Source organism: Spinacia oleracea, chromosome 5, assembly GCF_020520425.1.
Source record: "Spinacia oleracea cultivar Varoflay chromosome 5, BTI_SOV_V1, whole genome shotgun sequence".
In the NCBI taxonomy this organism is placed as follows: Eukaryota; Viridiplantae; Streptophyta; class Magnoliopsida; order Caryophyllales; family Amaranthaceae; genus Spinacia; species Spinacia oleracea.
In genome coordinates this window covers 26,359,046-26,375,575 of record NC_079491.1, presented here as the reverse complement: position 1 = coordinate 26,375,575, position 16,530 = coordinate 26,359,046, and the positions used below count along the sequence as shown (strand labels likewise).

Genomic DNA, 16,530 nt, shown 5'->3' with positions numbered 1-16,530 from the left:
ATTAGCTACTTTTATTTTGAAACTAATTAAAGAATAGCTACTTTGGGAAATACAATTTAAAACTAGCTGTTTTGATAAATAAAATTTTAAAAGTAGCTAGTTTGGTAAAAGATCCTAATATTCCTTTTTTCGTGTGATTTTAATTGTTGCAAACTGTGTATATATAACCTATAGTTTTCTGTTACTTCATCATATACGTACGTTTCCATACTTATTTGCTAAGACTACACCTCTACTTATTCTGTCCTAAGACTACACCTCTACTTATTCTGTCCTTAAGAGATACGGAGTAATTTATAAAATTCAGTATTGGTACGTTTGCTTATCAATCTGATAAAATTTGTAAACAACCATTTCTTAATTGTTAAACAGACAAACGAGTGACGAAATTTTGTCTTATTATTATTTCGGCCATAATGATAAAATTAATGTAGTTAATTAATTTTAGTATGAACATAACGTAATTTCAAAATTTGACTTAAAATCTCTTTTATGGTGTACGCAATTTGAAGTATGAAATCGACTGTTTGGAAAGATATTGTGCGACAACTACAATTTTAAAAATATAATGTATTATATTAATTAGGATGTAAATTAACAATTAAAAAAACGTGTATTAGAACTATTCGTGAATCAAGTTGGCAATGATTGTAAAGCGGGTGAAAAAGTCTTATATGTTTGATGAGAAACTTATTGCAAATCGTAAAAGTAATTCAATGTTGAAACTTGTAACTAGTAGTTAACCTAGATTATGGTGGGCTGACTAGAACTAGTAATTACGGAGTAGTACTTTATTCTAACTTGGCGGTTGTATGATGATTTACCGACTGCATTTATGGGGCGTTTGGTTGGGGGTTTTCAGGAAAAGAAAAGGAAATGGACTGATATCATTCTCTTTGTACGCTATTATTTATTTGGCATGTTTCACCATTTCCTTTACCCAATTTCATTTTTGGGTTACCCTAAAAACTTTCTACCCTGATTCCCCACCCCCCTCCCTAGACTTTTCTATTCCCATTCCCCCCCCCCCCCCCCAACACTTCTAAAAAACATTGACTACCATTCAACTAACCTTGACCACCTTACCCAAAGGTCACCTGAACCACCACATAGCCACCTGCACCACCCCCACACGGATCTCACCATACTCAACCACCACTACCTGAAACCACCCCCAAACCCACCAACACCACCCGAAAACACCCCTTGACCCACCCTCACCACCCCCGACCCACCCCCACCACCCGAAACCACCCCCTGACCCACCCCCAACACCCAAAACCACCCCCTAGACCCACCACCACCACCCAAAACCACCCCCCAGACCCACCACCACCACCCAAAACCACCCCCCAGACCCACCACTACCACCCCGAAAATCCACCCCGACCCTAGAAATTTGAAGAGAAAACAAGAATTAGAATGAAAATTACTGTTTTTGTGCAAATCATGTCTTTAAATGGTCAAATTCGGCTATGGAATCTTCAGATCTGAGGATTTCATAGTCGAATTAGAACATTTAAATATCAAATTCATCCATAAAATTGTGATGAAATAAAAGGTAGTAGAGGGAGGGCGGCGTGGGGGCGGCATGGCGGCGGAGGGAGCAAGAGAATGTGGTTGGGTGGGCGACGGAGGGAGGGCGACAATCGGGTGGGCGGCGAAGGTAGGGAGCAAGAGAGGCGTTGAGGGAGAAGATGAATGGAAAATGGAAAAAACATCCCAAACAACTTTTTAAATCAAAGGGTTGCATTCTCATTTCCCTTCTATCCCATTCTTGATTCCATTCCGTTTACCCCGTCTGAACCAAACGTCCCCTTAGTTAAATTAGATAGACGGTGGAATCTCTGCACGCCAAACAATCGTACCATGGAGAGTGGCAAAAAGTATCAATAATGGCAGCCTCGGTCCTGACATTTTGGGGGCCATAGGCGAAATAAGGGTTTAGGGCCCCTTCCAAAATAATATGTAGATAACTGAAATATATCGTTTCACTATTGGAAAAGAAAGACGCATCAAAAATTTCGTCCAATCCACTACACATTCAGATTCAAAATCAACAACAAGTCAATATGCATATATACGTTTATTATTTGATCCATAAAAATATAGATTTATTTTTGTAGCGAGAGAATTATCAGTATCAACATTTGTATACTTAAGTTGGATGTGGACTTATTTGTCTTAAACGCAGTGCTAACATTAAAGTTGGAGTTTAAATAATTTGAAAAATTACACATACCCAATATTATGAATGAGACATTTAGTCTCTCAAAATAAAAGTGAATTAAAAAAGGCAAATTTGCCAAATACAACCTAATAAAGTTCACTATTTGCCAATTACAACCTCAAATTTCTAATTTTGTCAATGACAACCTTATACTTGTACATCTATTTTAAATTACAACCCGAAACCATTTTCCGGCAAAAATCATCGGAAGATGATGTCATAACGTTATTAAAAAAACATACGAAGTACATAATAGCTATATAAAAAATATATTTTTTCAATTATTTTATGTTTTTTGTTTTAATTATTATTTATCTATTTAATTTTTTTTATAGAAATTATGTAATTATTTTTTTTAATAACATTATGACATCATTTTCGGTGATTTTTGTGGGAAAATAATTTCGGGTTGTAATTTAAAATGGATGTATAAGTTTAAGGTTGTAATTGGCAAAAATAAAAATTTAAGGTTGTAATTGACAAATAGAGAACTTTATGAGGTTGTATATGGCAAATTTTCCATTAAAAAAATACAAAAGTTTAAAAGTAAAGGAAAAAAATTGAATGAACAAGATAAAAGGAGAAAACTTACATATAATACGGAGTATTTAAAGGAAAATTTATTTTCTAAAAAAAAGTGAATTTAAAGAAACACAAGTTGAAAAGTAAAAAAAAAGAAAAGGCAATAGGTGGGAATGAAGTTGTCAACAGCGACAAAAGAAAAATTGTAAGATGCAGGCAACAGGGTTCAAACTCATGCCCCGCGCCATACAAAGAAATCTCGCTATAAGTTACTGTTGAACCAAAGGTAAATGTCTGGTGCCTTATGTGGCTTTTATTTGTTGTATTAATATTACTGTACAAATTTTTATTTTGGGCCCCTTTTTGCCTTGGGTCATAAGTAGGGATGGCAATGGGTAGGGTCTGGGTAGGGTCTAGTAATACCCGGACCCGGACCCTAACTTTTTGACATATACCCATACCCTACCCTTACCCTATAGGGTCTAAAATTATAAGACCCTTACCCGGACCCTATGGGTCCGACAGGGTATGGGTAGGGTCTAGGGTCTTATGCGGGTCCGCGTTAAACTATAACTTTTATTTTCTTTTTTGTATGCAATTATATGTAATATGCAAAAATAATACAAGAACAACGATTAGTAAGGCATTGAAAACAAATAAATAGCTAGTCTTCAAAAATTACCCTTGTCTTTCCTTAAACACATGCAATACATTTTAAAGTACGAAACTCATAAGTTACAAAATCCCACATTCTTAACTACACAACATTAATGTTAATAAATAGACATCCATTCAGTACTTTAGAGTAGTTATCGTCCATATCATCATCTACTTCATCATCAAGATCCTACAAAAAAAGTGAAGTACATAAAAATAACAAAATTTAAGCGGGTCTAAATATAGGGTATGGGTAGGGTATGGGTCTTAAGGGTCCGCGGGTAGGGTATGGGTAGGGTACGGGTCTGAAAAAATAAGACCCTTACCCTACCCTAAAAAAAACAGCATATGCCCATACCCTACCCTTACCCTATAGGGTCTAAAAAATAAAGACCCATATCCTAATTTTAGGGTAGGGTCCGACAGGGTCCGGATAGGGTCCTGGACCCGCAGCCATCCCTAGTCATAAGCGGCTGAACCCCCGGCTACACTCAGGGGCGGGGCAAAAGAATGGAGAACAATCAAGTGTTCAAACGGCTAATAGATTTTATAACAATTTTTTAGTTTGCATACCCAGTTCACCGGAGCTTAGCTCCGATATCCGGATTCGACCCAGGTCTCCAACTTACTTATGGCGGATGAGTTTCCTAACAAGAGTTTATGCATATGCTGAGGCTTGAACACGAGATCTCCCTTAGACAACATTAAAATGGCTTACTATTTGAACCAACTCTATATTAGTAATAGACTTCAAACGAATAGTTCTATTTATTGTTTGTTAAACTTGAATACGAGAGAAATTGTATTTTGCATCTACGAAAAACAAATACTAATTGTACAAAAATAATAATCACACGCGTTAACATGTGATACGACCAATCTAATCTAATTAGTACATACTGGTAGTACTACTTGATTCTCTAACGTAAATGATCACTTTATTTTACTTAATCAAGCCGTACGTGATTAACGTGAATACGTGTGAATGATGTGATCAAATTACACATTAGGTTAGTTCCTATGCATATTTCCGTACTTACCTATTAAATAATTCTAATCATCGAAATAGATACGTAGATAAGTTGTAGTCTAATTCTATAAGGCTAACAATTTATAACCTATCATTATATTTGCTTATCATTTAACAAGCTGGCCGGTAAACTTTCTATTTTCTGAGTTGTCAACAGGCAGAAAAGAGTGACCAAGCTTTGTCTATTTTCTAGTTGAATCTAACCACCATTACTTTAATTACTTTGCAAATTTTGACCCAAATTTCATTTCCGAGTGCTTAATTTTCTTATAGACTGCACCAAAAAGTTATGAAACGGTTTCTTCGACTTATTTAACTTATTTCAGATAAAAAAAATTCATTTAAGTTCAGTTAAATATAGTATAAGTTCAAAAAAAATAAAAAATAAAAAATAAAAAATCAGACATTTACTCACAAATAAGTTTATTTCAGACGAAATAAGTTAAGATAATTTCGATTAAGTTTAGATAATTAATATAAGTTTAGATAAAATCTATTACTATATACTAAAAGAGACACCAGGAATGACACGTGTCAATTTCTGGTGCGATTTTTTCCCGCCAAAAATCACTTTCTTAAAAAAGTGTATCTGTTTTATTTTATTTTTATTCTCTACATTTTTTTTATAAACTACTCCTTATTTATGTATGGAAAAAAAAATTTATTTATAAATTATGACAATAATAGATACGACGTAATAACAATTATTATAAGTTGGTAATATTTTAGTCAAATCGCTATATTAATAATGAAAAATATATCACTCTATATTTTGGTCAAATTTTCATATTAACATTTTGAATATGCATATTAGATGAATAAATTTAAACGAGTATGTTAAAAATGTTATAAATATGCAGTAGTTTGGAAGATATTCAGTTAAATATTTTGTGAAAAAAAATACCGAAATCCGTACGTGCACGGGATCTAATCTAGTAAGTAAAATAAAACAGAGCCTATTGATTTACTATATTATAATTGTGTTACAGTGACATAACAGCTGCCCAAGGTAGTTTTTCCCAATAAATGTTACTTATTTGATACTCCCTCCGTATTTATTTAAGAGATACATTTGGTCGGGCACGGGTATTAAGAACAAAAATTGAATGAAATAAAATAATAAAGCAAGTGGGGTTGGATAGATATTTTAATAATTAAACAAGTTTGGACCATGTCATTTTGGAGGTGGGAGGTGAGGTGGGTTTATAAAATTATTTGTTTAATAGGATGGTGGGTCCACTAGTGGAAAAAGGGTCATTTGCATCGCACTTTTAAGCACATTTGCGTCGCACATCGTGCGTGGCAAAAGCTCTCGACGCAAATGACTAAAAGTCATTTGCGTCGCACATTTGTGCGACGCAAATGAACCTTATTTGCGTCGCACATTTAGCTAATGTGCGACGCAAATAACTTTTCAGGCATGGTGCTGAAAAGTCATTTGCAACGCACATTAGCTAAATGTGCGACGCAAATAAGGTTCATTTGCAACGCACATTTAGCTAATGTGCGTTGCAAATGACTTTTCAGCACCATGCCTGAAAAGTTATTTGCGTCGCACATTAGCTAAATGTGCGACGCAAATAGCTTTTTAGGCATGGTGCTGAAAAGTCATTTGCAACGCACATTAGCTAAATGTGCGTTGCAAATGACAATTTTAGCGCCAAAAAATTAAGTCATTTGCCTCGCACATTGAGCTAACGTGCGTTGCAAATGACTTATTTTTTTTAAAAAAATATTCGTTTTTTAATATTTTAGTTGGAAATTCCGACATGATCGTCTTTGAAATTAGACGCTTCATTCCCAATACCGGGAATACATTTATAATTAATACCTGTCACTAAAGTTTACAACGTAATTAACGTTCCCAATAAAAGGCAATTAAATTCGTCATAGATCGATCAACCAACATGTTACAACAAACATAAAATTATTACAACAAAGGTACGTAGCTAGCTAGAGATCAAGTTCATATTACAAATTAAGCTAAAAATTCGACATTGTTCATGAAGTAATCTGCCCAAAAATCTTTCACCTCATTAATCTCCTCCGGTGAATAGGGCAATGTTCTTGAAAAATCCTAAAAAAGTGTAAATAATTCAATTTATCAACGATTGATCAATATAATAGTTTTGTGTACTTCAATTTATTATATAAAGTACGTAGTTTATGAGAACATACCTTAGTAAGATCTTGACTATTACCATGATTCATTATTATGTCGTACATAAAACGCATGACGTAGTAGCCACAATCTAGTGATCCCGGTTGTTGAGCACACTAAATGCATTAAAATAAATAACACAAGTAAAATTTCTATCACATTGTATGTTATAATTTTGAAAAACTTATTTCTTAGGTAAATAATAAACTAATTATATATATATATACCTGTGCTGGAATCCATGTTAATTTAGTTCCCTTAGATTGTCCACCTAGTCTCTTGTAACTCCGAAAAGCACTACACATTCGATAAAATATGCAATTATATATACTTTGTTTACACATGTAAATGCAAAGAATATTTTACATGTAAGTGCAATTATATACTTTATTTACACATGTAAATACAATTATATACGTAGTAGTCACATTTAAGGCTAATTGGGTCGTTCTAGGTCATTTTTAGGCAAAAATGATGTTTTCGAACCCAACTTTGAACCAAAGAACCTAAGGAATGTTTTCAAACTTATTACACGTCTCATATGCATAGTTATAACTTTCTAAGGCCCTTTACAATCTATTATTTCACATTTAAGGCTATTTGGGTCGTCCTAGGTCATTTTTAGGCAAAAATGATGTTTTCGAACCCAACTTTGAACCAAAGAACCTAAGGAATGTTTTCAAACTTATTACACGTCTCATATGCATAGTTATAACTTTCTAAGTCCCTTTACAATCTATTATTTCACATTTAAGGCTAATTGGGTCGTCCTAGGTCATTTTTAGGCAAAAATGATGTTTTCGAACCCAACTTTGAACCAAAGAACCTAAGGAATGTTTTCAAACTTATTACACGTCTCATATGCATAGTTATAACTTTCTAAGGCCCTTTACAATCTATTATTTCACATTTAAGGCTATTTGGGTCGTCCTAGGTCATTTTTAGGCAAAAATGATGTTTTCGAACCCAACTTTGAACCAAAGAACCTAAGGAATGTTTTCAAACTTATTACACGTCTCATATGCATAGTTATAACTTTCTAAGTCCCTTTACAATCTATTATTTCACATTTAAGGCTAATTGGGTCGTCCTAGGTCATTTTTAGGCAAAAATGATGTTTTCGAACCCAACTTTGAACCAAAGAACCTAAGGAATGTTTTCAAACTTATTACACGTCTCATATGCATAGTTATAACTTTCTAAGGCCCTTTACAATCTATTATTTCACATTTAAGGCTATTTGGGTCGTCCTAGGTCATTTTTAGGCAAAAATGATGTTTTCGAACCCAACTTTGAACCAAAGAACCTAAGGAATGTTTTCAAACTTATTACACGTCTCATATGCATAGTTATAACTTTCTAAGTCCCTTTACAATCTATTATTTCACATTTAAGGCTATTTGGGTCGTCCTAGGTCATTTTTAGGCAAAAATGATGTTTTCGAACCCAACTTTGAACCAAAGAACCTAAGGAATGTTTTCAAACTTATTACACGTCTCATATGCATAGTTATAACTTTCTAAGTCCCTTTACAATCTATTATTTCACATTTAAGGCTATTTGGGTCGTCCTAGGTCATTTTTAGGCAAAAATGATGTTTTCGAACCCAACTTTGAACTAAAGAACCTAAGGCAAAAATTTTGGCAAAAATGGCATTTTCATATGCATACTTTACTTACTTGTTTAGTGGCTCCTTAATCATCAAATTTCTCTTCTTCTGTTGAGAATCAAATATGTAGACCTCACGTTTAGACAAGCAAAGAACTAAAAGCATCCAGTGACTCCTACATACAAACAATAAACGTATGTAGTTAGAAAAAAAAAAGTTAAATTTATAACAATCAATTAAAAACGAAGTTCAAAGTAATTTTCATACTTTTCGTAGTATGGACATAAGATGAATGTCTTAGAACTAAGTGCACTCATGGACCTCGTGATGTACAATAGAATTCGATCTGCATCGGACTTTAACATGGTGGCCGAGATCATCTCCGGGCACATGAATCCAATACTATTGGGGTGACAATCATCGTGAAAACACAACTCACTCAAAGCCCTATAATATAGAGTGTAAGAACGTTAAGACAATCATAAAAATCAAATTTAGGGGCAAAATATGAATTTAGGTAACTCACGTAGCAAAAACTTGTATTATTGATATATTGAGCCATGCTCCCGAGAGAAGTTGATCGGTGTCTTCAACGGTGACACTAATTTCAAAGTCCTTTTCCATATTGAATGTCCTTTTAGTGCAATGTACCTTAACGTGCTCCCCTTCTTTTAATCCCAACATCATAGTTTTCATCACATTGCACTTACCACTCAAATTTTGCACTTTATAATTTTCAAGGAAATAGGTTTTTGATTTAGTGTTGGACGCTTTTGTTCCACTTCCCCCAACCACTATCTCTTTCCCTTTGTTCCCTTTCCCTTTAGGCTCTTTACTTGTAGGCTTGTTTACCTGAGGTATGATTTTCAAATAACGATATACATATTAGTGAGCATACATGGTATAATAGTTCTACTTCAAATTATCATGCATATGTTAGTTACCTCCTCATTCGTAAGCGACACCAAATGTTTTGGCCACTGAGTGAAGGTACCATGAGCTTGAGCAAGTTTCTTAATATATTGAGAAGGCACGGGGACGGGAGCTTCTTTGTACGCGGGCTCAAAATCATCAACGCTCACTTTCACGTTATCGGACGTGACGTCGTTGTGGTGATCAAGGAGCAACTCTGGACATATGGTACCATAGGCAACAAAGACTTTCTCCGAGCCTATGTTCAGGTATAGATGGCACGGGACAGGTTCCTTATTATTTATTTTGAACAATAACGCAAATACAATGTAACATGTTAGAAAAGTTCAATAGAATTAACTAGAAACAAAGTACTTGAAAAACACAAATTATCATACCGTAATGTCGGCAAATGGATCTAAACCCCCGGAACGACAACTACTATGAACATTTGCGTCTATCCTCATATGGCTTGGTATTTGGACACCAAGTTCTTTAGCAAATGTGATAAATTTCTCCATGACCATGGCATCCATCTTGGAGTTCATCTCTTGTATTGTCTCATCTTTGACCCTTTTGGTCACTCTTGCTTCCATTTCCTCCATCTCCGCATCTCCATACCGTCGAAAGCTACGCCGCTCTCCGGTCCCCCACACAGCTTTGATGCCTACTCCACCACCAAATGTTAGTGGTCTCCCTTCTTTAGTCTTACCAAGTGCACGAGATAAGACATCATCTCGTGCACTTTTGGGAACAAATTCCCCTTCATCTTGTTTCCTTTTCCATTCATCCTACATGAAATCAAATGGTTTTGAGAAAAGTTCAACACTTGGTTTCATATTTAAGAACATATATGAAATTAGAGGAATCACAACATTACGCAAAATTGTTAAATGAACTTACAATATTTTCTTTGACCTTTTGTGTGCCCTCATCCGGCAAGTAAGGATTTCCTTTCTCATCTGGTTTCGATCTTGCAAGAAGCCATAAACATGTCCTACTCGGCAAACTTGAAGAAATTGTAGACGCAGAGGAACCTTCAGATGACGAAGAAACTGAGGGAATGTACCCTTTTCTCTGCCATTCACTTGTCATTTCAGCATATGATTTCTGTCCCATATGATGAGGATATATGTTGAAAGATTGACTTTGTCTTGCTTTCTCACTTATTTCCTAATTTTAGGGGGGTAAAAGAAATTATTACAACAAAATAAAACTTAGATTATAACAAGACTTTAAATAAGAATAATTTTTATACCTCAGCTTCTTTCAAACGTGCCATATATTGAGAAACCCATGCAGCAACTTCCTCCGCGACGGTTCGTTGGACAATACTAGCTTCAGGTTTGGCCGGATTCATCACTCTATTTTTCAAGGTACCCATTTCCCGTTCAAAGGGATACATGTACCTCATACAAACTGGCCCACAAAGCTTAATTTCACGAACAAGATGAATAATCAAATGAGGCATCATGTCAAAGAATGATGGCGGAAAATACTTTTCAAACCGACACATGGTCTCAAGTACATCAGCCTGCAAATCATCCAGTATTGTTGGATTGATCACCTTGCTACAAATTGTGTTGAAAAAGAAACACAATCTTGTAATGGTATACCTCACTTGTGGCGGCAATATCCCTCGAATTGCAACCGGCAGCAATTGTTGCATCAACACGTGACAATCATGAGATTTCATTCCAACTAATTTCAAGTCAGACATGGACACAAGTCTACGAAAATTTGAAGAGTAACCGGCAGGGACCTTTAAGCCATGCAAAGACTCACAAAAGCTAACTTTCTCCTTTTTAGACAAGGTGAAACAAGCTGGGGGAAGGTACCAGCGTTTTCCCCTTTCTTGAGGTGCCAACTCGGAGCGACCCATAGCAGCCATATCTTGTCTAACTTTAGGCCCATCCTTCGTTTTCCCTTGCATATTCAACAATGTCCCAACAATGGCATCACAAACATTTTTCTCAATATGCATTACATCCAAACAATGCCTAACTTCCAAATCTCTCCAATATGGGAGATCCCAAAAGATAGACCTCTTCTTGTAACCACCACTTGGCTGACCTTTATAAGGCTTACCAAACTCTGTCTCAATGTCTTTAACCCGTTCATAAACCTCACACGCACATAAGGGGGCAGGAGCTTCTCTCATCTCCAATTCTCCATTAAAAGCTTCCTTCTCTTTTCGAAATGGATGATCTTCAGGAAGATACATCCGGTAATCCATGTACACATCTTTCCCACAAAATTTTAGGCGCCTCGAGACCAAATCATCATGACAAACTGGACATGCCTTCTTTCCCTTTACAGAATACCCTGACAAATTTCCATAAGCCGGGAAATCATTTATCGTACAAAAAATCATGGCACGTAAAGTGAAATTGGTTTTGGTGTATGCATCAAACATCAACACCCCTTCATCCCACAACAATTTCAAATCTTCAATGAGTGGCTCTAGATACACATCTATGTCATTTCCGGGTTGTTTAGGCCCAGAGATTAAGAGCGACAACATGATGTATCTACGCTTCATGCATAACCAAGGAGGCAAATTGTATATGGTGAGAAGAACCGGCCAAGTGCTATATTGGGTACTAAGTGTCCCAAATGGGTTCATTCCATCCGTGCAAAGACCAAGCCTGAGATTCCGAACTTCTTCCCTAAAGACCTTGTACTTTCGATCAATGTTCCTCCATTGTGGAGAATCAGCAGGATGCCTCATTAACCCATCTTTCTTCCTCCCCTCGGCATGCCACCTCAAGAGTTTTGCAGTTTTCTCTTCTGAGAAAAGGCGCTTAAATCTTGGTATAATTGGAAGATACCAAAGCACCTTAGCCGGAGAAGGTTTCTTCTTAGTTGATGTTGCATCATTCTCCACGATCTTGTAACGGGACAATCCGCATCTTGGACACTCATGCAGATTTGCATACTGCTTTCGATACAACACGCAATCATTTGGACACGCGTGTATCTTCTCATAATCCATACCCAAAGGACACATAAGCTTCTGGGCCTCATAGTTAGACCTTGGAAGTTTGTTTCCTTCAGGAAGATTACCAGACGTGGCCTCCAAAAACTGTGAAAAACTCTTGTTGGTCCAACCGTTTTCCACCTTTAAGTTGAAATATTCGATGACGGCACCAAGTACAGTTTGTGTAGAACCAGGATATAATGGTGTTGCGGAAGCTTTGATTATACTATCATACATATGGGGACGCTCAACGAAATGATGGTCTTCCACATCATGCATCATATCATCTATCCTATCTTTCTCCTCTTCTTCCTCACTTTCAACACCAATATCATCCTCAATTTCATTATCATCACCATTATCACAATGATTATGCTGACTCGAGCTCGGCATACTAGAACTTGCCCCATGATCTATGCTCTCACCATGCCATGTCCACGTCGTGTAGTTACCCTTAAAACCGCGACGAACTATGTGATCAACAATATCATCAATATCCCGATACCCCCTTGAATTATTGCAATCACAACAAGGACACAGAATTAAACTTGATTCATGTTCTGATTGATGTTTCAAGGCAACCTTAATGAACTCTTGAATCCCTTGTAAGAACCTTGTAGAAAATCGTTTACTACCATACATCCAACTCCGATCCATTTTCAACCACTAAAGATAAAACAATATGACCAAATTTTGTCAAAGGTTAGAATATAAACTAGGCTATTCATATCATTATAAATCCATGGCTTCCAACAAAACCTACCATAACTAATAACAAGTTCCCATAGTACAATTCATTTCACATCACAAATTCACAAACCCGAATTTTGTAGCAAACCCAAAACATCATTTCATAACCTACACAAACCATCTCATAAACCTAAACAAACCCAAAAATTCATTTCATAACCTTAATTCAACAAAACCTAATTGTAATAAACAAATAATTTCAACAAAACCAACTATTACAATTCACCAAAAACTACAATTAAAATTCAACAAAACCTAAATCTTAAATGTGCACAATTAAAATTCAATTAAATAATATCCACAATTAAAATTCAATCTTAAAATTCAACTAAAATGTACCATTAAAATTCAAACATAATATCCACAATTATAATTAAAATGCACAATTAAAATTCAATTAAATAATATCCACAAAATAAAATTTAAATGTACCTAATTAATCGATGGAGCAATTGAAGAGAGGAGGGCCAGCGGCGTGGCAGCCGACGGCGTTAGCAAGCAGCGGCGACAGTGACCTGTGAAGAGGCCGGGGGTTGAACGACGATCAGGGGGCGGCGACGAGCAGGAAGTTGGAGGACAATGAGCTGTGCGAAGAGGAGGTTGACGCGGCAGGAAGACGAACAGCAGGTCGAGGAAGACGGAGGTTGACGGCGGAGGACGAGGTTGACGGCGGAGGACGAGGAAGGCCGAGGAAGTTGGAGGAAGGAATTGAAGCAGTGAGGGGTGAAGCTTTTGCAATTGGGTTTCAATTTAGGTCGCGCGCTGTGGAATATCGCATTTTAGAAAAAATACAAAACATCATTTGCGTCGCAGAATTACTAAACTGCGACGCAAATGACTCTAGGATGCCCCCCAGAGTCATTTGCGTCGCAGATTAGTAAATCTGCGACGCACTTGATTGAGTTAATTGCGTCGCAGTTTTACTAATCTGCGACGCAAATGACTCTGGGGGGCATCCTAGAGTCATTTGCGTCGCAGTTTAACAAAGCTGCGACGCAAATGACTAAATTTTATGCTAAAAATTGTCATTTGCGTCACATGTTTAGAATGGCGTGGCAAATGCGGGGATGCAAATAAGCCTTTTTCCACTAGTGGTCATAGGGTAAATTAGATGCATTATTTAATTAGATGGTGATGTTGATAAGTTACTAAAAATGGCAAGTGTATCCCTTAAATAAATACAGAGTGAGTACCATTGACTCAGTTTTTTATTTTCTCGATCTTTGATACAATTGGCAATAATATTTGGTATCATTCAACTGTAGGAACAATGACTAGTAATGAACGAATAAACTTATCTTTAACCAAGTCGTGGCGTGTATGAACACTGCCCTAAAGTTGAATTCGCCCCGTTAGGTACACACGGCCTCTTGACAATCAACCTCCAGGGTTGCACGACATCTATCTCGTTGGTGTAGTACAAAAAGATAGATTGAAAACGAAATTGAACGTTGCCCAAAATGAATCAGAGAGAAAAAAATTATGTGTTTTCTTTGTGAAGGAGGAAGCCAAAATAAATAACGGAAGGCTGAAGAAATAAATTATTTCGGTAATCAATTAGAATCAATCAATGACTCAATTTCCGGAATACCCACTCGCCACTCGCCCGAGCCGGCCCGCGCGCGTGTGCGGTGGCCTAGAGCCTCCTCTCAAGTCTTCTAACAAACCTATTAGTGGAGTGAGGATATATAAAGTGGGTAAAATTCTTATTTTTTGTCAATGTGGGACAAGCACAATTTTCATTCTTTTAAAGCATCACTATACCTATACTTCCAACAATCCACTGAGCAAATGGTATAAAAAACTGAGCCATTAACCTACATTTGATACGAGTACCATTTATAATATATCACAGTAGCATTAATCAATATTTTGATAAAATAAAAAGTTTAAAGTATATATATACAAAAATGCATGGTATAATATATTTTGGTTTTCTATAACAGTTATAGAAAACACTTCCTGCTCCCATTAGTCTCACTAATACAACTTATAACTAAAATAATTTCAAAAAAATAAGTAAAAAATCAAGTGAATATATAAGACACCTTTAGTTATCCTTCCTTTATTTCTTTGACATGGGACAATATAGTGTAAACTTAAACGTAGATTATTTTCCTAACAAGGTGTTCAATTTTCTGCACTAAAATGTTAAGAAAATGACGGTAATGGAGATCAAACAAGTTTCACTGTATCTTGATTATGATTCATGACCGTGTCACGGTATCATACCAGCTGCCACTATAATTGATATTGAAGCTGCACAAACAATAATTCAAAAAATGAACCCTACAAAAAAACGTGGTTATGATCCATTCTTGAATATATGATCTACTACAACTGCAAGTAGTTTCAAATGATTTTAAATCACTAATCACGTTAAATTTGAGGGTACGCAACGTATTATTTTTTGACAACCTTGTGTTGGGTATACACAGGGCCGTTCCTGATCTTTTATGGGTCCGGGGCGAAATATTAGACAGGGGCCCTTAGTACATAGATGTCAAACCAAATTTTAATATTTAACGTGCTAAAAATAAAATACTCCTAATTAATAATTTACTGTAGTATATTTGCAAAACGATTTGAATGTAAATATTGTACTCCTTATGTACTTTACGTTTTAAGTAGTACTCCGTAAACATCATACTTATATAGCTATAGAAAAATTTAAAAAAAATTGAAGAAATGCATAAAGCAATTCGGGGCTGGACTATGAAGAAGTGAGTTAAAAAGCAAAAGAGAATCATTTTTGGGTAAGCCCAACTGCCCAAGTAGAAAATCTAAGCAAAATGAATGGTAAAACCCCCCCAAGGAGTTGAGTTGGAGTTTGCTCCAAGATGCACTAACAAAGTGGCGGATAGGATGGCAAAAATGTGTCGTACGGATGTAATAGATAGATCTAATCTAATGTATTTTGAACAACCCCGGGCTATGTTGTGGATGTAATTTTGGAGGACAAACTCCCTTGAACAATCTTGTAACTTTTTAACTATTTTATATTAACGTTCCGCGCTTGCATCAAAAAAAAAAAAAAAACCCCCCCCCAATGAGTATCGATCTTACAATCTTGCTACGCAAACATTCCTTTTAAACCAACTGCGCTACAAACTTCTTCATTATTATGCTGCAGTTTTTATTACTTGGTATATAAAACTGTCGAACTGAAATTAGGGGCCCTTTCTACGCGGGGCCCTGGGCGGTTGCCCCTCAAAACAACCCCCAGGGCCGGGCCTGGGTATACATCCCAATTCCAAATCGGAGAAATAATTAGTTACCTAGCTAGAGTTTATCAACTGCGTAGTACAATAGAGTCCGGATCCTCTAAAGTTTTAATAAAACTCTACAGGGTAGAGTTGTATCTAAACCATAAATTTTAAAATTAATGGCTCATATTGATGAGAAAAAATAGGGGAAATTTTGAAAAGATAATATATGAACCATTGATTTTTAATTCAATGGCTGATATGCTCAAACTCTACCTTGTAGAGTTATTTTAGAACTATAGAGGATCCAAAACCAGTACAATAGTATATTAGTATGAGGCCTTTTGGAAAGGAGACCAAAAATAAATACTTCCCAAGTCCCACATTGGAGAGATAAAAAGGAGTTACCTAATTTATAAGAGTTCATTAACTACATTAGTATGATGCCTTTTGGGAAGCAGCCCAAAAACAAA

At 36.0% G+C, this 16,530-nt stretch overlaps 1 protein-coding gene across 1 annotated transcript; it reads right to left on the bottom strand.

Annotated features, from left to right (window-relative positions):
- Positions 1-6,396: 6,396 nt before the first annotated feature.
- LOC130461889 (ubiquitin-like-specific protease 1) lies at positions 6,397-9,042 on the bottom strand. Its single transcript, XM_056830155.1, has 6 exons — positions 8,736-9,042; positions 8,477-8,656; positions 8,280-8,384; positions 6,828-6,897; positions 6,618-6,716; positions 6,397-6,516 (listed from the first exon to the last, which is right to left on the bottom strand). Exons 1-6 carry the CDS (start codon positions 8,903-8,905, stop codon positions 6,418-6,420), a joined length of 723 nt encoding a protein of 240 aa, XP_056686133.1. The 5' UTR covers positions 8,906-9,042; the 3' UTR covers positions 6,397-6,417.
- Between the last annotated feature and the right edge of the window lie 7,488 nt (positions 9,043-16,530).

What these genes read in the sequence shown, in the direction of transcription:
- LOC130461889 (XM_056830155.1), bottom strand. Translation starts at nt 8,905, where the DNA reads ATGAAAACTATGATGTTGGGATTAAAAGAAGGGGAGCACGTTAAGGTA. An exon ending in ATAATACAAGTTTTTGCTAC is followed by an intron (nt 8,657 to 8,735) that starts GTGAGTTACCTA and finishes TCTATATTATAG; the next exon opens with GGCTTTGAGTGAGTTGTGTT. An exon ending in ATAGTCAAGATCTTACTAAG is followed by an intron (nt 6,517 to 6,617) that starts GTATGTTCTCAT and finishes ACACTTTTTTAG; the next exon opens with GATTTTTCAAGAACATTGCC.